Source organism: Daucus carota, chromosome 8 (genome assembly GCF_001625215.2).
Source record: "Daucus carota subsp. sativus chromosome 8, DH1 v3.0, whole genome shotgun sequence".
Taxonomy (NCBI): Eukaryota; Viridiplantae; Streptophyta; class Magnoliopsida; order Apiales; family Apiaceae; genus Daucus; species Daucus carota.
The window spans coordinates 32,422,648-32,443,817 of record NC_030388.2 but is presented as its reverse complement, the minus strand read 5'-3'; the positions used below and the strand labels follow the sequence as shown (position 1 = coordinate 32,443,817).

The 21,170-nt window shown below is 34.9% G+C and overlaps 3 protein-coding genes across 4 annotated transcripts; 2 read left to right on the top strand and 1 right to left on the bottom strand.

Annotated features, from left to right (window-relative positions):
- The first annotated feature begins 220 nt into the window (after window positions 1–220).
- On the top strand, window positions 221–6,153 carry LOC108197029 (AP-1 complex subunit mu-2-like). Its single transcript, XM_017364503.2, has 11 exons — window positions 221–512; window positions 2,051–2,197; window positions 2,361–2,423; window positions 2,528–2,704; window positions 2,775–2,878; window positions 3,913–4,020; window positions 4,369–4,465; window positions 4,551–4,648; window positions 4,743–4,884; window positions 4,991–5,113; window positions 5,923–6,153. The coding sequence occupies exons 1-11, from the start codon at window positions 384–386 to the stop codon at window positions 6,019–6,021; spliced, it is 1,287 nt and encodes a 428-aa protein (XP_017219992.1). The 5' UTR covers window positions 221–383; the 3' UTR covers window positions 6,022–6,153.
- Window positions 6,154–8,506: 2,353 nt separating this feature from the next.
- Window positions 8,507–12,745, top strand: LOC108197175 (cysteine-rich receptor-like protein kinase 2). Its single transcript, XM_017364711.2, has 8 exons — window positions 8,507–8,711; window positions 9,580–10,373; window positions 10,504–10,617; window positions 10,825–10,964; window positions 11,086–11,296; window positions 11,392–11,626; window positions 11,727–11,877; window positions 11,960–12,745. The coding sequence occupies exons 2-8, from the start codon at window positions 9,614–9,616 to the stop codon at window positions 12,299–12,301; spliced, it is 1,953 nt and encodes a 650-aa protein (XP_017220200.1). The 5' UTR covers window positions 8,507–8,711; window positions 9,580–9,613; the 3' UTR covers window positions 12,302–12,745.
- An 814-nt stretch (window positions 12,746–13,559) lies between these two features.
- On the bottom strand, window positions 13,560–19,355 carry LOC108197298 (homeobox protein knotted-1-like 6). Of its 2 annotated transcripts, none has more exons than XM_017364877.2 (5): window positions 18,902–19,355; window positions 18,489–18,611; window positions 18,286–18,400; window positions 13,992–14,230; window positions 13,560–13,915 (listed from the first exon to the last, which is right to left on the bottom strand). In XM_017364877.2, the coding sequence occupies exons 1-5, from the start codon at window positions 19,196–19,198 to the stop codon at window positions 13,757–13,759; spliced, it is 933 nt and encodes a 310-aa protein (XP_017220366.1). In that variant the 5' UTR covers window positions 19,199–19,355; the 3' UTR covers window positions 13,560–13,756. The 2 variants fall into 2 exon arrangements, with proteins under 2 accessions (XP_017220366.1, XP_017220365.1); XM_017364876.2 differs by having other exon boundaries at window positions 13,992–14,233; window positions 18,902–19,338.
- Between the last annotated feature and the right edge of the window lie 1,815 nt (window positions 19,356–21,170).

The following is a 21,170-nucleotide window of genomic DNA, read 5'->3' as shown; positions in this document are numbered from 1 at the left end:
ATATTAATATTTTTAAAAAGAAGATATTATAAGAATTTAACTAGAATATTCTTAATGAAATATATTGTTTTAGTTTTTAGCAGAAAATGTGAATTTTGATCATTTATTTCAAGATAAAAATAATGACTGGCCATCCATTAATAAATTTAAAATTCTGACTACTAAAATATAAAATCGAATAAATTTCGGCCTTATTTTACATTTTACTCCTTCGAAAATGCACACATATTTTAAAAGTCATTAATTTTCAGAACCAACTCAACCACCGACGGTGAGCAACGACACCGACTCGACTATCTTCATCACAAACTCCCTCTTTTGTTTGAATTAACCAACCAAAACTGTAGCTCATACCAGATCCAACTCGCTTAACAACCACTTCAATGGCCGGCGCGGCGTCGGCGCTGTTCATCCTCGACATCAAAGGCCGCATTCTCGTCTGGCACGATTACCGAGGCGACGTCTCCTCTGCTCAAGCCGAGAAAGCCTTCTCCAATCTCATCGCCAAACAGGTCTCATCTCAATACATATTTCATCACTCAATTTATTTCAATTCAGAGCTTAATTAACAATTAATAATCAGTTTAGAACACAATTGAAATGTTGCGGCTCGTGAGTGTAGTTGTAGCTTGACTCGAGTCGGTTATATAGTACATTTCAAAGTCTTTCGAGTCGTGGAGTGGATTAGCTAAATTAAGTGGTGATTCGGTGGTTTAGTTGAGGAATTTGGAAGTATGAAGTTGTTTCGGTTGAGGTTTTAGCTAGGCGATGAAATTGCGATTGATCTGGTTGTGACTCACTCAGTTGTAGTGGATTTTAGTTTCGCGGATGAAATGTGATTGATAGAGTAAAGTTTTTCGAGTTATAAACTAGTTTATCACAATTAAGTGATGATGCGTTAGTTTAATTGATGAATTTGTAAGTGAACTTGTTTTAGTTGCGGTTTAAGTCAAGCGATTATATTACGATCGATCTAGTTGTAGCTCGATTCAGTTTTAGTTATTTTAGTTGTGCGATTATATTATGAATAAAATGTGATTGATAGAGTACACTTTTAAAGTGTTTTAAGTCATACAGTAGTTTAGCTCAATCGAGTCATGATTTGTTACTTTAGTTGATGAATTCGTAAGTATGAACTTGTTCTAGTTGAGATTTTAGTTAGGCGATTGAATTACGATCGATCTAGTTGTTGCTCATTAGGTTCTATTCTGTGTTTAGTTAAGCAACTGAATTCTGATTGATCCAGTACATTGTAGGAGTGCTTCAAATTGTGAGTATAGCTGCTGTTAATTATTGTTCACTTGATGTTGTTGTAACTAAGTGTACTTTTGTTTTGGTTAGGCGATTGGATTACAATTGATGTAATTGCTTTTAAAGTCTTTCGTCCCGTATATATAGGTGTAGCTCAATCAAATTGATAGAGATGCAAGTATAAATTTCTTCTGCTTGCAATTTTAGTTCAGAGACTGAATTATGGTCGAATCTTGTACATCTTTTAATGTGTTTCGAGCTGTAACTATAGTTTTGTGGTGCAACTTATATGTTTATACAACACATATGGGAAGTTGTTTATTTTTTGTATTGGATTACTTTTGCTCGTACATATTGAGCTTATTATAATAAATTTGTATTTTTTGTTTAGAGATTATATTACTACTCCCTTTGTCACAACCATTTCTTTACACTTTCATTTTTTGGATGTTCCTCTCAATTCTTTACTCTCAAAACTTTGTAAACTTATATTATAAAAAAATTACTCCCACCCACTACTTTCATCCACTTTTCAAATCTATCAATTAACTATTAATGGGTCCCACCACTTTACCGCCTTTCTCACTACTTCATACTATTTCCCTAAACTCTGCGCCCCATCCAATTGTAAAGAGTTGGGGGTTGGTTTAGTACAAATTTGAAGTGTCTCCGAGTAGTGTCTATCATGATATGTGTTAAGTTATATCATGGGCCATTTCAATTTAGTTGATAAAATATGAATTGGAGCTTTATGTTGATTTGAGTTGACTTATCATTATGTGTTTTGATATGTGGACAGGGAGATTCAGATTCGCAAGATCCGGTTGTATACGATAATGGTGTGACTTATATGTTTATACAACACAGTAATGTATATTTGATGATTGCTTCGAGGCAGAACTGTAATGCTGCCAGCCTCCTTTTGTTTCTACACCGTGTTGTTGATGTAAGTGCCATTGTTAATTTATGATACTGCTTTTGTTGTTCTGATGAGAGTTTTTGAGAATTATTGTTTTATAAGCTTGCCAGCTTCAATTTTTAATGCTATATTTGTTAGCTTAAATATATAGTTCATATCATTTTTTGCCTGATATTTTATTTGACTGCAGGTGTTTGTACACTATTTTGAAGAGTTAGAAGAGGAATCACTTAGAGACAATTTTGTTGTTGTCGTAAGATTACAAGATTACAGCTCAGTCTTTTCTTTCTTGTACAAGTGGTCTAACACTGTTTCTTGTCGGTGAGATAATGTTGATGCTCTTATATTGTTTCTCAGTACGAGCTGCTTGATGAAATGATGGACTTTGGTTACCCTCAATACACTGAAGCGAACATTTTGAGTGAGTTTATCAAGACAGATGCTTATAGGATGGAGGTTTCTCAGAGACCTCCAATGGCTGTTACAAATGCTGTTTCTTGGCGGAGCGAAGGGATACATTACAAGAAGAACGAAGTGGGTTTTTTTATTTTGTAGCTATCTATATTGAAGATAAGAAATACTGAAGATTATTGACTTGTTTCAGGTGTTTTTAGATGTTGTTGAGAGTGTCAATATTCTTGTGAATAACAACGGGCAAGTTATTAGGTCTGATGTTGTTGGAGCATTAAAGATGCGTACATATTTAAGGTAAATCATAATATAATTGGTAATCATGTTTGTATATACTATCTTTTGCTACACGTGTAGTTATCCTATGTAAATCTCCAATTCTTTATGGAAATTAATGTCATTTGGAACAATTAGTAATAATGAGAGTTGTCACCTTAAATCTTGAGCATATATGCTATGCTAGCTACGATATATGGGCATTTAACTATTATATTCTTTTTTTTATATCACATTATGCAGCTAGGACAAACTAGTATATATGTTGGATTAAGTGCATGCTGTAAATTGCTACAAACATTTTGTAAACTTGACATCCTAAGACCACATGGTTTCTTTTTATACCGAGATTTGGATACATACTATGTCCTTTTTCCCTGCAAAAATCAGAAAAAGGACTTTACAATTACCAAAGTTTGTTATGATTTACCTTTAAAAACAGTCTGATTCACTCAAAAATTGCCATCTCGAACTGCTGAACTAGTGCCTCTCGTTAAGTACACATAAATTTCTTCTTACACCAAAATTTGTATACAATCAAGTGCAGGACTTCCCCCCTGCAAAACTTAGAGAAAGGGCTTTACAATCACCAAAGTTTGTTATGATTCTTACATAATGTGCTTTTACAGAGCAGATGGAATCCCTCAAAGATTGCCAATGGAACCACTGAACCTGTGCCTTTGTTAACTTATTTAGGATTCTTGGAACCCTTCTATGGTACTTGGTTGGCAAGACTGATAACAAGGATGACGTAGTGACAGTGTATTTACCCCTTTTTGCTAATAAATTCATGTATTTTACCTTAGCATGTATGTGTCTATGATACTTATAAGATGCCCGACCATAAGCATGACAAAATTTTACTTTGAATATGAGTCCAATATTACTCACTAATTGGTCCATGCACGAGTAATTTTGGTAAATAATGGCTAAGATGACCACTATTATTGTGATGGCAAAAAGATGCAGTTTACATGTCTTAAAGAACTCTCTGTGAGCTTGATGATCTCTTCTTATTGTTCTAGTTAAAGAAAAGAGTTTTTCTCATGTTGCAGTGGTATGCCCGAATGTAAACTGGGACTAAATGATAGAGGGTTACTGGAGGCTCAAGGACGGTCAACTAAAGGAAAGGCCATCGACCTTGACGACATAAAGTTTCATCAGTATGTCACACACCTCTATAATCCCTCCATCCATGTATAGATGTCTTTATAGAGAAGTTTCTCAATCTCCTCATTTTTTCCTGTAAAATTTAAGCATTAATTGGTGATTACAATACCACCTTAAGTATTGGTAAAACCTTGCTTCTTTCTACTGTTTAATTAAGATAAACAATCTTTTCTTTTTTCCTGTGCTCTGGTACTACTATGGTTAAACATTTAACAAAGTATGAGTTGCAACTTTTGTATACATTGCTTGTTAAAGATGTGTAAAAAGAGTTTTATTTTTCTTTTATGTCTCCCTAAATTTGTTTCCTGCTTCTAATGGACTAAGACACACTATTCACAAAGGTGTGTGCGTCTTGCTCGGTTTGAAAATGATCGGACAATATCCTTCATACCTCCTGATGGATCTTTCGATGTCATGACATATAGACTCAGTACCCAGGTAAACGATACTGCTTCTTCGGATGTTGTTTCTGGTTACTGACTAGAGTTTCCTGAATGGGAATACTTAAATTGCACTATTGTAGGTCAAACCTCTGATATGGGTGGAAGCTCAAGTGGAAAAGCATTCAAGAAGCCGTATAGAGATCACAGTAAAAGCCAAAAGTCAGTTCAAAGATCGTAGGTATAAACCCTATATTGTTTTTGTTCTTCTGGCATAGCAAGTGTGCGTCATGCAGATTCCAAAATTTACAAGAAAACTTTGGGTTTTTTTGCAGCACTGCAACTAATGTTGAAATTGAGTTGCCTGTGCCATCTGATGCTAGCAATCCAAATGTTAGAACATCGATGGGCTCTGCTTCCTATGCACCTGAAAGTGATTCTTTGATCTGGAAAATCAAATCTTTTCCAGGTGGTAAGGTAATAGCTTGGACCACTCTTGCATTCTTGGTTTTAAGGCTTCTGTCATATTAACTCTAAATGTGTTTATCTCGTTCATTAATAAAACTTCTTACGGCCATTGTAGGAATATATGTTGAGAGCGGAGTTTAGTCTTTCTAGTATTACAGATGAAGAAGCAGCTCCGGAGAAAAAAGCTCCCATACGCTTGAAATTTGAGATTCCATATTTTACTGTTTCCGGAATACAGGTTTGTTCTAGTGAGATATTGATTCTTTTCATAGATTTGAACTTACCAGTTGCATTAATTTCTTGGCATCTCTAATGCTTTGTGGACTAATCCTAATGTTGTGCCTTGTTGATTGGAATAAAATAAGGGCTAAAAGAGAAATGCAAAAAAGGTAAAAAAAAAGCCATAATAATGCATCACTCTAATGATAAAATTTGTAATGGAAATGACTGGGGAAAAAATATATAATTAATCCGGAGAGTTGTTACATTAATTGGATGGAATGGACATAGTTCTATTATGCAGAAATGTCCTTTAACTTGCTTAAATTCCATCCAACTGAACAATACTCAGATAAATAATGATTCTTGGTTATTTTCTCATTGTTTTCAATTTTTTGAAGTCAATTATTCCTTTCTAAGCACATATCATAAGTGCTAGTTATGTTTATTGTCCTACATATATAATTATTTAATCAATTTATTATCAGACAAGCTTGCTGTAATAAATTTCTACCTAATTGGAATGAATTTCCTTGCCAACGAGTATCTGAGTAAACCTTATCTAAATTTCGAGTTGAGGATATGTTCGTATGACTGTGATTCAGTTTTTGGCTCCCTGAAATTTCTGCAGAGATATTACTTATTTTCATCTATATTCATTTTCTTTCCCTGCAAGCTATATACGTGTTCCAACATTATCTGCTGTTATCTCTTATATTTCTTGATGCATTTGATATGGTTGCATACATTTGTTCTTCAGCAGTTCTGCGCAAAATAGTACTAAGCTAATTTCATCTATAATTAATGAAAGAACTTGAGTTTTTGTAGGTCCGGTACCTGAAGATTGTCGAAAAGAGTGGTTATCAGGCTCTTCCCTGGGTTAGATACATAACAACGGCAGGGGAATATGAATTAAGACTGATCTAAATGCCCCATTTATACTACTGCAGATTTCAGGACTCCAATTGTATTTGTACTGGAAAGATATTTTCCAGGTTTGTTTGTATCATGTACAACTGTTGTATATTATTAATTACAGTTTCAGTTGTTTTTACGCAACGGTACCGGATCATATAAAATTAAGAAACATTATTGTAGCTATCCATAATATTAGACTATATATGATTAGATCAATGTAGCTTCTGGAAGAGAACTGCTAAGAAATTCAATACTATATATGCTTAGATTAATGTAGCTTTCAAATAGTATTTACTATTTACTGTGATGAAAGAATCACTAGAGAAATATTGTCAAGAGCAGATAGTTGACAGACATATTCTTTGTGGGGCATCTTTGCATTATAAAGACTGCAGCTATTATTTGTAAAAGAAAAGAGCTAAATCCTTCCGACAGCCTAGTCGAAATCATCAAGCTCAATACTTGATAAAATTCGCTTACCCCTTTAAGGATCACAGAACACTATTCTATCCTTCAGGAGGGTAATATATTTATCATATATATATATGTATAGATAATACTATAATGACAAGATCTCAGACACAGTAAAACTAAATAAACTGCCCACACAAACAAATTAAGACCATAACCTGAGATATTCCTCTCTATTTCGTATAAATAGCCCCGTGGAATGCTTGTGCTTAAGTTTGTTCAGAGACTGCCAAGCAATTGCTAACATACTTGCTCAATTCTTCTGTAATCTTGGCCACTCTCGGAGGCAATTCTGCTCCAGATTCCTGGAAAGCATCTTGGCAGTCGGTAACACTTGTCGCTGCGGATAAGTGAATGTTAAGGCTAGCAGTATCATTATTATCAAGAAATTTTAAACATTGTTTCAGGTCATCTACGGTGTTGTCAAATGTTTCTTTGCATGTTGACGTGGTGCTATCTTTGGAATTTCCAGGAAGTCTTCCAAGTGCTTTGTCTAGTGTAGGTGTCATTTTCTGCAAAGTTACTGCAACGTCTATAGATGATTGAATCGCATTTCTTGTGGCATCATGCCAATTATTAGCATCTTTAACCATCAAGTTACAAATTTGCTTGTAATCGCTTGTTTTGCAGAACCGGTTGTTGCCAAATGCTTCGGTAGCTGAAGCAAAGAGGCCAATCATGGCCATCACCAGCCAAACTCTTGCCAAATGCTGGTACATATTGGAAGCCATTGTTTCAGGTCTTGGCTTTCGGATCCTGAAATGAGTTCTTCTGCCCTCAGAACAACCTACAGTCCCAAGGGTGAAGAATTAGAATATGTAAAGGTTTTTTGATAGATGTTTCTTGTTCTTATCTTATGGCCTTGAACTCTGCAAATTTATTTTGGACTGCACCTTCCTAGGTTCTCCTTGATTTTAGCAGGTTTTGTTATCTACCTATCCTCACAGAAGTAGCTATATTTGCGGGTCACTTCTGCTGAAATGGAAACTTATCGAATTTAGATTTATATTTTGACTTTCCGTTGACCGATTTCCTTTACCAAAGTATGAGGATTGCCATATTTCCCCCACTTGTCAAAAAATACTGATACACAGGTCTTTGACTTTTAATACATATGTTTAATGCTTTGCCTTTATTCTAATTCTGAAATATTTATTAAACAGAAAAATATAATCAAAATTTTAATTTATGAGCTTAATCATATATAATGATTTATACTATTTAGTCAATGACTGGGTAATACTCGTGATATTTAATATAAGCTGTACAAAACTGGGTCGGGTCAAAATCTCAAAGGTCATTGTTGAGTGAGTTTTACATGTAATATTTAGATTTAAAAATGTGAGAACGAACTGGCATTGCACGTAATATTACAAATATGATGCTGCTAGTGTCTTTTAACTGTTATCACAATTTCTGTTCGTTTACTACAAAGTTCCCTGTATTAGGTTCCCAGGAAGGTTCACTTGATTTTCGTTTGACTAGTTTCTTTTTGTTTCTTCGATTTCGTTTGACTAATTTTTTTTCTTCTTTTTTCGCAAGGTCGTTTGACTAATTTCAGTCCGTTGATGTTTTTTTTAAACTGAAAACAGCACGAGTTAAAGTTTTGACTTTTAACATCGTGTTTCTGAGTTTTTTTTCCGTCAGATATTCCCGAGTTTAAAAAAAGAGAAATACAAGAAAAATTAAATAAAAATAGTGACCTCTCATTTTTAATAAGAATGAAATTATTTTATATAAATGCAAATTCTTCTTACTGAGGACCCAAAATTCTTAATACTATATATTAAATCTGTTTATTACCGATACTATTTATAAATATTTCCTACTATGGTCGGATTTTTTACGAATCTAAAAATTATATTAAAAAATATATTATACGAATCACAATTGTACTCCAGATTTGGCACTTGCCTGTAAATAATTTTCCCGGGGCAGATAAAATACATAGTCAAACCCCCTTCAAATTTACCCAACCGCGTTTTTGAAAACGTCTCTATTTAGCTTTTAATGCTCTGAATTTCAAGAGAACAACAGATATACACAACATCATTTTCGCTTTTGCACCCTCTGTTTCTTCTTCTTCTTCTTTTTCTTTCCTGCAGTAACTCATCATTTTATCCATCAACCCAGAAGCAGCTCAGTAAATTTTTGCTCACCTCAAGTGATCATGCACATATAAGGATCATACATGTATATACAAGCATAAGAAGAAGAAAAACATCAAGGTAATAAATAATAATACTATAAATCTAGCTGTAATACCTTTCAGCTTGTTTTTCTAGCTTATAAGTAGTTAACTGTTTCATGTTTCAGGTTCTTGAGGTTTTAGCTTTTAAGTGTTTGAGTTTTTTGACTTTCTTGATCAGTTCTTGACTTTCTTGTTTCCATAATTTTGTTTTCTGGTAAACAAAATTTAAAATTTAGCGTCGGATAAAGTCTGCGTACATCGCACCCTCAAACACAATCCGTTTTCGAGCGAGAAATATATGTGTAATAATTATTAAATTATTTATTTATTTTATGAAAGTGAGCTTAAAAATAATGAAGATGGTTAGCTAGGTGCCATGGGAGTAGATGAGGTGGGTCTAACATCTTTTTGACATATATTTAGTGTAGGTAGGTTGTTCACTTGTTCTCCTTAGGTGTAATTCAGTCAATGAAAATTGCCCACTTTATTTAATTTGATTATGACCTTAATCAATTCATTGTTGATCCCATAGATTTTCAAATGTTTCTAGATGTTTTTATTTCCTTTTTTTTTTGTTGACATGTTGAGTTTGAAATGAGTTTAGTTTCACATGTTGATTATTTGACACCTGCCATCTTTGGCTTGTAGTAATGCAACTGTCCATGTATAACCTTTTGAGCCAAGGATCAAGAATTTGAGTTGCTTTCACACCCTACCTTAGTGCACTTTACCAGAAAAGTCAAGGAATTAGTTGAGTTTTAATGTTGGAAATTGCTTAATTTTATGCTTTATGGATTGACAGATTGGCCCATCTGAATTGCTCAATTATGTGTGTTGAAAGGCAGTTTTGTTTAGTTATTTGTATTTTTTCGGGTTTTGTTAAATTGTATTGGGAATAACTGCAGAATTAGGCTTGGAGGTATTTCTAGAGGGTCTCGAATGGAGAGAAGAGTTAATGTATCCGTTGTCGTAGTTTTTGTTGTTATAGCTCTGTTGTTGATAAATGGATCAGAGGGAGATCCGAGATCCAAGATGGTTGAGATCAAGTGTGGGAAGATTGTAGAGCATAATGCATCTGTTTTTGTACCGAATTTTGTTGCTACGATGGAAAATATTAGTAGCCAGATGAGAAGTTCAGGTTTTGGTGTAGCGATTACTGGTAGAGGGGTGGATACTAACTTTGGACTTGCTCAATGTTATGGTGATCTTTCTTTACTTGACTGTGTTTTGTGCTATGCTGAAGCTCGAACTCTACTTCCTCAGTGTTATCCTTATAATGGAGGTCGAATTTACCTTGACGGTTGCTTTATGAGGGCTGAGAATTTTACATTTTTCGATGAATACAAAGGACCTGAAGATGTGGCAGTGTGTGGAAATGGCACTGGAAAGAGTTCTAAATTTCAAGAAGCTGCAAAAGCAGCTGTTGCACAAGCAGTTGTAGATGCACCAAACAATCAGAACTATGCTCGAGTTCACTTTAAACCGACTGGAGGAGGTCAAAATGACTCAACATATGTGTTGGCTAATTGCTGGAGGACATTGAATGCGAGTTCTTGTAAGGCTTGCCTTGAAAATGCTTCTTCTTCAATACTGGGATGTTTGCCTAGGTCTGAGGGCCGAGCATTGAACACTGGCTGCTTCATGAGGTATTCTGACACCAACTTTCTTAATCCTATACCAGGCGGTGGAAGTTCAAAAGGTAGTTACAATAGTAAAATCCTCGCTTAATTCTGATATAAAAGTTTAGTGTGGCTTCACCATCTGTAGTCTTCTGTAAAAGTGGTGCTATTGGTACGCCTGATCACGGTGTTTCATTTGTGGATTTGCAGGGACAGTTGTAGTGATTGTGGTTGTCACCATTAGCTCTGTTATTGTTTTGGTAGTCGGGATAGTTATTGCAGTTTACATATGGAAACACAGGAAGATTCAAAAGAAGAGAAGAGGTGCGAGTTTTTGCATTTTATTTTGAATTACAAATAGTGTATCCTAGTTTCAGGATAATATCGATGCAGTTTTAGCCATAAATTGAGAGTATATCTGAGAGAGATCAGATAGTATCGTTTACATATTCGCACCTTTGTATCTATGGATCATGTAAACACATTGGTAAGATGGTTATGACTATATGCTTTTTTCTATACATTTTTCAGGTTCAACCGAAGTGAATAAATTGGTGAAGACTCTTCACGACAGTAGCTTGAACTTTAAATACTCAACAGTTGAGAGAGCCACCGGGTCTTTTGATGAAGCCAACAAGCTTGGGCAAGGAGGATTTGGGACGGTTTATAAGGTAGGCCAAGAAAAAAATCTCATTCCAGTGTAATAGCATGAACCATCTTTCCAACAGGAATCTGGAATTTCCGAGAAATCTGTTTTTAAGCATTTAACTTTACACTGTATCTTAAACGCAGGGAGTTCTGGCAGATGGACGAGAGATTGCAGTCAAGAGGCTTTTCTACAATAACAGACACAGAGCCGCAGACTTTTTTAATGAAGTTAACATTATTAGCAGCGTTGAACATAAAAATCTTGTCAGGTTGTTAGGATGCAGTTGTTCAGGTCCCGAGAGTCTTCTTGTGTATGAATTTTTGCCAAACAGGAGCCTTGATCGGTTCATCTTTGGTAAGTACTCGTAATTCTATCCTCATAGAAGATTTTTATTATATCTAATTTCATAGACTGAGATGCGATTAATATATGTTTTTATAACTTGACAGACTCAAGCAAAGGAAAAGAACTTAACTGGGAAAAGAGAGATGAAATTATCATTGGAACTGCTGAAGGTTTAGTCTACCTTCACGAGAACAATAAGATTCGTATAATTCATAGAGATATTAAAGCAAGCAACATTCTGTTGGATTCAAGGCTCAGAGCTAAGATTGCTGATTTTGGATTAGCCCGGTCTTTCCAAGGAGACAAGAGTCACATTAGTACCGCCATTGCAGGAACATTGTAAGGATTACTTTATATTTGACATAGAAAATCATGGTACTTAAATTGAAGCGTAATTAAGATATGTTTTTAACATTAGCTGATGTTTACTACTCTGTAGAGGATATATGGCACCCGAATACCTTGCCAATGGCCAATTAACTGAAAAGGCAGATGTGTACAGCTTCGGGGTGCTCTTGCTGGAGATAGTTACTGGAAGGCAAAACAACAAGGGCAAAAGCTCTGAATTTTCCGACAGCCTGGTTACAATTGTGAGCCTTCTAGTTTTTTATATTTAGTAGTTCATCTATCTGTCACCACCCTAAAGGTTTCTAACCAATTCGAGTGAAACAGGCATGGAAGCGTTTTCAACAAGGCACCGTAGAGGAGATTCTTGATACGAACCTAATGTTGAACGATTTCCATCGAAGCAATGTAAAGGCAGAAGTTCTCAGAGTGGTACATATAGGACTATTGTGCATCCAAGAGGCTGCATCACTAAGACCTTCAATGTCGAAAGCACTCAAAATGCTGGCAAAAAAGGATGAAATCCTCCCCCCACCAACAAATCCTCCTTTCATTGATGAAAAGACCATGGAGCTTAACGACACGAGTGATGATCCATTTTACCCTCAGAATGGTTCTAGTTCTGCTTCAATTGCTAATATCTCCCACAGTTCTTTCTACCCACGGTAACCCATTATTTCTTGAAACTAGAAGCATCATGCACATACATTACAGTGAAGTGTTGAACAGAAACCGTCAATAGTTAACCTCTGCCTGTACTTGGCTCGTCAAATCTGCACTTGGTCCGATCTTAGACCCTACTTCCGAGTGAAACATACTGTTTGAGTTGGTTGTCAGGATTCTGCCCGTACTTGGCTCGTCAACGTTTGCACTTGATCCGATCTTAGACCCTATTTCCGAGTGAAACATACCGTTGGAGTTGGTTTATTAGGATTCGGAAAAAAATGTGACTTGTGTTGCAAAGACATTGTTTAGAAGGCTGGCAGGACACACTAAATACAATCTCTTCATAGTATACAATTTTAGCAAGTGAAGAAGTGACATATTGTTGCTAATTATTTGTGAATTTTTGCTGATGCACAAAATTAATGATACTGTGATGCTTAACCGACTCATATACGAGTTTTTGCCGATGTACAAAATTATGATGATATCATGTTAATTAACCGATATATTTACATGTAGTATAATGAAGCATATAGCAAGCTAGTCTTAGAAGGTTGAAAAAAAAGCTACTTATTGATAATGAAAAAAATCATTCCAATCACCACTTAATAAATTTAATTAAAAAAATAACGTATGTGGAAAATAGAGAAATGAGAAATATTACAATGACTAATTATTCAATTATTTTTCAGAATCTTATGCAACAAATTAATTTGCATTATTTATACTATCATAGTTTAATTTATGCAACAAATATTATTGGGCCCTGTTCAATCGTGGAATAACCCAGCAAGATGCTGCTAAATTTGGGCCCAAGAAGACAGCCTGCAATATTTAAAGACCCGTAATTTATCGAAACTTCAAACAGACTTCTGGGTCGTTCAAATTCAAAGCCCATTAGAAAAATACCTCTATTTCATTTGCTATAGTTACTTTCTCTGTTACTTTTTACTTATTTTTTCTGAATAAGCTTTTTACGTACCGCAAACATATTCCTATATTCCAAAAAATCCCCTAATAATCTCTAAAATACATTTTATCAATTCAGATATTATACACTGATTTTACTAAAAATTTCTGTTTATCAAAAAAATCCCGAAGCAATAGATTGATTAGTTCCGATTTCGAATTTTTACAACTGTGATATTAATACAAAAATATACTTGAACATATTAGCTTTTAAAACTGCAGTATAATTACAATTGTTTAATCTTAATAAATATTTAGAATAAAATTATGTTCCAGTCTTGCTAGTTGCATGTGCCTGAACATACATGTTCCATATCTGTTAAGAAACTACTGTTAATCTTCTCTTATATTCATAAAAGAAGATGACAACTTGTTTAAAGCAAGTAATATTAAGAATATACAAACATGAAAAAAAATCGAACCGAACCGAACCAAACCATGCTCAAATATCCGAATATTTTCGAGAATCTGCGTTCTACCTGGTTTCGTCTATTCGTCATTGTAATATTGCCCCGAAATACTATCCATAACAGCTAACTGCATGTCTTCTGATGGTTTCCAGTGCCTCTTCCTCTGGTTTATGAACCAGTTATTGATTTGCTTCTGGTCCAGTCCAGTCGATTCCGCCAAAAATATTTTGTCGGTCTCCTGAACGTGTCGAGAGTTCGAGTTTCAGTGAAATTACGTGACATAATGTGATTAAAGAATGTATGAATGTACTTACAGTGGGATAAGGCCATTTGTAGTGCACATTCCACCATTCCATGAGTGCTTGTCTTGCTTCTTTAGGCAGCTTCCCTTTCTTCTTCTTTTTCGAGAATTCGAGTTTCAGTGAACTTATGTGACTGCCGAACTTCCTTAACAGTCGATCTTTGAGTTCGCGATCTTCACCCCTTGCTTGGCCTTCTTGAACATCTACCTCCACTCCGCTAAGCTCATCATCTGATGATACAGCATTTTCATCTGCTGAAAGAGCTATTTTTGTAACAAAAACAAAAAATCTCGAAGAAAAAAAAATTCATGCATATAAACGTTAGAATACAACATGATCCCGGTAAACTCTCTTATCAACATCTCCAGGATATACTAGCTTACTACAACCTATTCCTTTCGACATTATCTCAACTCGAAAAAATTAAAATTTCCTGTATAAGTCCAACTTCTAAGAAGTTTGAGAACTGAGGTTAGATATAGTACTTACTACAGCCTGTTCCTACTGACACTATCTCAACTCGAAAAAATTAAAATTTTCCAGATAAGTCCGACTTCTAAGAAGTTTGAGAGGTCAAGGTTAGATATACTAGCTTAAAATAACCTCTTCTTATTGATACTATTTCAACTCAAAAAATTAAAAAAAATTCGAATAAGTCCGATTTCTAAGAAGTTTGAGATTTTAGGAGAACCGGAACGGAAAGATGGAAAAGTGGTTGAGGTAGGACCGGGCCTGCAAAGATGCATAGAAGCTAAAGATAGATGTGAAGCAAAGAAGCACAAGAAAAATAAAGCCAAGATTGACAGCCACTACTACAGCACTTGTACAGTGTGTGCAGGTACCAGTAGATTAGTAGCAGTCATGTGTTTGAGTTGTGGCCTGTGTTTAATTTGCTCCCTGTAAAACAAGATACTCAGCGCAAAACACGGGAGTCTTTTCATCACCCGATCAACCGGGCATCCCCATTTAATTTTACAACTTTTCTAGAAGATTTTTCATTTAATTAGCTTATTTGCGGAAACCCTACATACACTTAATCATGCATGTGTTATACTACTGCATGGCTTATACGTATGTATAAGGCACGGGTGATCCTGATTATCGACGGACAACAGATGTGTCGGAGAAAAAGAACTAAAAGTTTCCCAAATAAATATAAATATGTGGCAACTCCTGTTCTCAGATTTATGACACTCTAGTTTGAAGAATAGACTCAGATCAGTGACGGAGGATTTCACGACAAAAGTGAGTAGTCCATGTAAAAGAAAATCATGGGCTAATTAAGTTACTAATTACATATATCTCACACAATATATTCATACACTAAACCGGAGTCTTTACGGAAACAGTTTTTCCTTAAACTCTTGAGAATAGGGGTATGGTGCTTGTTGTGTGTACATTTTACCCTCCATGCTCTAAGTCGGATATATTGGGTACGTTTGATTTGGTTTGGTTTATGCGTTAGGACACAGTAAACTGACTTTGACTAAGATCCGCGATAATGAAGAGAAAATACTAGTTCGGGTCTTTCTGGAGAGCTAGCTAATAAGGACCTAACATGTCTGGAACTTCTTGGCCGGTTACTGATACAGCTCCGAGGGAGATTAAAAACAAAATTAGACAAATTAGACGCTTCTTTTGCTTTATGATCTGGCAAAATGGACTAATCAAAAAATAATTTCACTTTAAGGATAAGATAAACAAGGACAGACGACAAAGTTCATCGAGCCATAGGACATATACAGGTAGTTAAGATCTAATCGCAGACTTTCCACATGACAATATGCTTAATATTGTACCCAAGTGGACATCTGCTATATTGTCTAAGAATCTCTGGATTCATAATTAGTTTAATTACCACATACGTGAAGTGCTTAAACAATTAAGAAGCACAAAGCTCGGAAAAGATTACAGGAAAGTTAATCTGTACTTAGAAGCAATAAACAACATTAGTCGCCAAGCATAAACCACTTCACTGACTAGGAATCATCGCTGCTTTATTCATCGCCTCACGTCCTCACTACTTCAGAGTTCAGATATTAAATTGTATAATAAAAGAAGCTTTATTGTGATGATGATTCATAAATTAACATGTAAATCATATAGATTAATACTTGATTCAGCAACAAAGCAAAAAACAAATCTTTAATTGTACTTGCTGCTCGACACTAGCCAGAGTCATCCTTTAATAGAAGATCGCGGTAACTAGGAAGCATAATGCAAGAAGCTCTAGGCCTTTATGATTCACTATATCAAGTGCGGAACTTTTCTCAAAATCAGGAAGTGGATGGAGGATTTTTTGACGAATCTGAATTCTTAGTTTAGATCGGAAAGAAGGCATGCTCATTGAAGAGCAGATTGCCAGACTGTAACACTCACCGACATCATATTTTGATCATTTTGTTACTTAAGTTTATATGCCATGCACTACATGTGACTTACCACCCTAATTATGATGCCTAAGAAAACGTTTCAGATTTGCTGCCAGTTTCTGATAATTCCTTGCGGTTGTTCAAATAGAGCTTATATGCATATCACATTATATCTTAAGATCAGTACCACATTATATGCATATCACATTATATCTTAAGACTGAGGAGCTAGAGACTCGATCCACATATAATTTCAGTGGGTACATCAGGTTATAACAACTTTGAAACACATTCCAGATATGACTATAGCTGACACATTATGTGATTTAATCCACATATATAACATAACAGTTCCATCGTAAAAGGACTTATTTGGCCAAATTTATTTTTCAGAAATAAGAGCTTATTTTTGGAGAAAAGTACAGAAAAATGTACTTTTTTTGAAATAAGCCCTTATTTTCTTACTAAATAACGAATATACAACACCTCATTTACATTTATATATAAAAAATTATAAAAATATGCATTTTTTATTATAAAAAATAATCCCTTAAATTTAAAAGGAAAAAGAAAAGCTTGCCCAAACACATGGGATTTGGTCGAAAATAACCATATAGATTGTCTGTAATATGTATACTTATCTTGGACCCATTCACAAGCCACACTTGTAATAATCATTCATAAACAGTAGTTTTTCTCAGTACCAAATCACAGTAAGAGGGTTATACTGTGCAAAGCATGGAAAGAGCAGGAAACCAAACTCAGCAAACAACTATTAAACGATCAGTTCTCCTAAAACGTATAATTGCTAAGAGAAGCGCCTACTAGAATCATATTATATTCTAACAGAAACATGACTCAGTTACAGCAAGACTGTGTTTGGGGTATGCTCCTTGAGGCTTTTATATCAAAGGCTAAAGACCATATATATAGTACCTTCTGTAATTCATACTGTTTTAGTATTTTATATTAGCTTCAACAGATACTCACCTCACGTTTGTCTATAAAAGAGGCTGCTACTATTGAACATATATGGCATGATCTCCACTCTGAAATGTCAAATCAAAATCTCTTATATATATATCATGGGTTTACTTCCAAGTTCAGTTTTCCATCAACCAAAACAATCACTTGCGAACCAGAACCTGAACCAAACAGTTCCCAGTTGTTAAGATCCACACTGCGGAACTAGAGTGGCTACCCATACTCAACAAGTCTGTTGTACTCAGAAAAAATTTATTCAGATTTTTACATCAGAACTCGAAAAATTAGTGGATGTTACCCCGACCCGCGGTTAATTTTGAAAAATTAGTGAAAAGAATTTGCTAACGGACATTCGAAGTTTGAGCTACAATTAAATATTTCAAGCTTAAATCATTTGTAATCCTAGTTCCGGACACCAGTATTTAAATTTATATGAATAAACACTGACAACTACTTTCGTGGAAAATTTTAATTGGTGAAAAATTTTATGCGTGAAGGATCATCATTATTAATAAAATTCGAGTTGATATAAATCTAATACCTGACCGAAAAATTGTTGATGGTGGGTGTCTACGAGCACAAATTAGAAAATCCGGATTTAATTAATCCGTGTGTTATGTATCCAAGTGAGCGGATTTTCCGTTCTAGGGTTTACATGGATCATCTTGCTCCAGTCAGCATAGACACTAAAAACTCACAAGCCATGGTCAAATCTTTGTTATATTCAAGTAATTAGATCTGTATTATTTCTCTAAAGTCAAAGACACAAGAACTCAGGCAAAACCTAGAGCACTAATTCCAGACCTACACAGTACTGTGTGCAAAAAACATGAGTACTGTGTAGTACAAAAAAGCATGTTGATGCTAATTTGCGCAAGTTCTCCAGCTATCTTGCGCCAAGAACACATAGGAAACAAATACTAATACATCCAAGGAATTGTATTGTTTACCTTTATTGATGAGATCGCCGAGTTGAGTTTCGATATTGCTCAAGAAAGTGCTGGCTTCACTGAAAGGCCTCGAAAGATCTGATTTGTACTTGATCAGTATATCGCAATAGGTTTCCTGCATATTAATACAAACATAGGTCACTCGTTAAATCCCGTGACGGAGAATTGGTCGTTTAACACGGAATTATAACGATTGTTTTTACCATGAACTCGTCCAGCTCGGGATCGGCTCCAATACAAGAATTCACATGATCATGCTTGTTGTAAACATCATTTTCTCTCCGTATTTCATCTAACAACGACGCGATCTCCGGTGGTGCTCCAACCTTAAAATAAAAATGTTCCAAAGAAACCTATTATCAATATGATCAACATGTAGTTCCACGATTTATGAACTTATACTCAATAATGACGCATAATTTTCATACCGTTCTACAACGCTAGGAACTTTTACTATTCCTATCGTTGCAGTATAAGTTTCTAGCGTTGTAGTACAACGCAACGCTAGAAACTTATACTATTCCTAACGTTCTGCAACGCTAGGAACGTATACTCAATGACAGACACATAATTTTCATACAACTAATTATATTTCCCGCAAGGGACTTAAAAAAACCTTTTGACATTCGATGTAAGCATGAAGCAATTTCGGATACGAAGGATGCGACATAATTCTAGCCTTAATCAAACTAGGATCATTATTCGAATCCTCTCCTTGTTGAAAACTTCTACGACTATTCGAAGCCGATTCCGATATAGCCGAAGCCGCAGAAAACAGCTCATCCGATCCGTAAACCGGAAACCGCTGCGACGAAATCAGGTTCTGGTAATCCGACGAAGGAAACATGATATTTTCCGGCGACATGAGCAGCTTGTCTGCGTAATCAGCGCGGTGGCCGTAGAGTCCATCCATTCTCGAATAATTATGGGAAAATACGAAAATAATTATCGAAAAATAAGAAATAATTTGGTGTGGAGGATGGAACAGACAGGAGGAAGCAGGAGATGCTGGAGAACAATGAAGTTAGCTTTTCAGTCATGGGCTAGCTAGCTTACATTGAAAAAAGTTCATTCGGTTTCAACTATTTTATACATAAATATCACCTTTCCCTTTTCGATTCTTTGTTCATTTTATTTCTATTTTTTTTGCTCTCAGTTGCTTCGAATTATACGTAACGCCTAGTCTGAGGACATGCACACTGTAAGTCTGTGACGTTGTTCAAGTAACGGGAAAAAATGTCGGATTTTATTATGAAAATATTATTCAATTATAATTCATAATTCAAGTGAAACTCATTAATGAAATTTGTAATATTTTTATATTTGAATATAATATTCCCAAATTTTGTTTTAAATCTTCTTAAATGATAAAATATTTTGTTCAAATAATGTGGGAAATAAATAACTACTTTTAGTTGCGTTGTTTATGTGCGTACCGAGAAGCTCATTACTATTAATATAAGAATCAATTAAATATTGTTAATCAGAATTTGAAAAAAGTTTAAAATAACTTTAAAGATATCTAAATATTTTTTATATTTATCAATTCTTTTATATTTTATATTGGTACGAACATTTGGATATTCGTAAAATGAAATAAAAGACTACTACTCCCTCTGTCCCATTTAATTGTATACGTTTCTTTTCAACTGTTCGACACGCATTTCAATGCTCTTATAAAATATAGTTCCGTAACTTATTTTTGAGATTTTCTTTTTCTGAATAAAAATATAACATCCAAACTTTAATTCAGAAAAAGAAAATTTTAAAAATAAATTACACAACTACACTTTACAGGAGCATTAAAGTCCGTGCCGCGTTCCCGTCCCCCAATATATACAATTCAGGGGGACGGAGGGAGTACAAGGGTGTAAATAAACACTCAAATAAAGTGTGTCAAATACAAGGAACTAATTATGGCCTTGATAACGGCCGGAGACAGTCGGAGGTAAAAAGTGAAATGACGAGATTGGCCTTGAATGTAATGAGCAAGCATAAGTGACTACTGATTGATTGATTGATTTGGTTGAAAATTTTGACAGGTAAAAGCTGAAAATAAATGGGACGATTCAAATAAAAGAAAAAATAATTTCAGTAGCCCTGCCAAATAAATTCAAGCTTCAGAGAGCGACTTCCTTGCATGTGTTTACCGATATAAATTTCTGTGGGCCCTTCCACCCCAACCCTAGCTTTATCACTCTACATTCCAGAAGCTTATGAAATTTTAAGTAAGGCTACAAATGTAGGGGCCGTTTGGCTTAACTTAAAAGAAGTTACTTATTGCTTTTAAGTGATTTCTTGATTAAAAGTGATAAGTAATTTTGTACTTATAAGCTGTTTAAGTGTTTTGATAAATTCATTAAAATTCACGACTTATTAGGTATAAAAATTGCTAAAATAATAATAAAATATTATAAACTATCTTTTAGAATGATCATACACATCGTTGTGAAGTTAAATTTTGAAAAAAAAAAATAAGTCAAGAAAAAAGCTAGCATTTCTAACTTCCAAAACTCCAGCTTATAAGTCGCCAGAAGTGCTTATAATTTCTTTACCCAAACACTACGAAATAAGTAGAAGTTGACTTATAAGCTAGAAGCTAGGCTTAAAAGCCCAGCCAAACACCCCCGTAGTATGTTCACTATTAGAATCTGCTAAATATTCTGATAATTATAATTGAAAATTATCAAGTTAACAGGAAATTCGTGTTCGATATTTTCAGTTTCGAGATTTTTTTCGAAATGTTCAACCTTTAAACAAAAACGTACCTGGATAGTTCTGTAATCTGTTGCAGGCTTGCAGCCAGGGACGAAGATACGTAGGGGCCAGAGGGGCCATGGGCCCCCCTAGGGTTTCCGTAATACTATAATTTGTATTATATAATT

What these genes read in the sequence shown, in the direction of transcription:
- LOC108197029 (XM_017364503.2), top strand. Translation starts at nt 384, where the DNA reads ATGGCCGGCGCGGCGTCGGCGCTGTTCATCCTCGACATCAAAGGCCGC. An exon ending in CCAATCTCATCGCCAAACAG is followed by an intron (nt 513 to 2,050) that starts GTCTCATCTCAA and finishes ATATGTGGACAG; the next exon opens with GGAGATTCAGATTCGCAAGA. An exon ending in CATATAGACTCAGTACCCAG is followed by an intron (nt 4,466 to 4,550) that starts GTAAACGATACT and finishes GCACTATTGTAG; the next exon opens with GTCAAACCTCTGATATGGGT.
- LOC108197175 (XM_017364711.2), top strand. Translation starts at nt 9,614, where the DNA reads ATGGAGAGAAGAGTTAATGTATCCGTTGTCGTAGTTTTTGTTGTTATA. An exon ending in CCTTGATCGGTTCATCTTTG is followed by an intron (nt 11,297 to 11,391) that starts GTAAGTACTCGT and finishes ATAACTTGACAG; the next exon opens with ACTCAAGCAAAGGAAAAGAA. An exon ending in ACCGCCATTGCAGGAACATT is followed by an intron (nt 11,627 to 11,726) that starts GTAAGGATTACT and finishes ACTACTCTGTAG; the next exon opens with AGGATATATGGCACCCGAAT.
- LOC108197298 (XM_017364876.2), bottom strand. Translation starts at nt 19,198, where the DNA reads ATGGATGGACTCTACGGCCACCGCGCTGATTACGCAGACAAGCTGCTC. An exon ending in CTTACATCGAATGTCAAAAG is followed by an intron (nt 18,612 to 18,901) that starts GTTTTTTTAAGT and finishes TTTTATTTTAAG; the next exon opens with GTTGGAGCACCACCGGAGAT. An exon ending in CCGAGCTGGACGAGTTCATG is followed by an intron (nt 18,401 to 18,488) that starts GTAAAAACAATC and finishes ATTAATATGCAG; the next exon opens with GAAACCTATTGCGATATACT.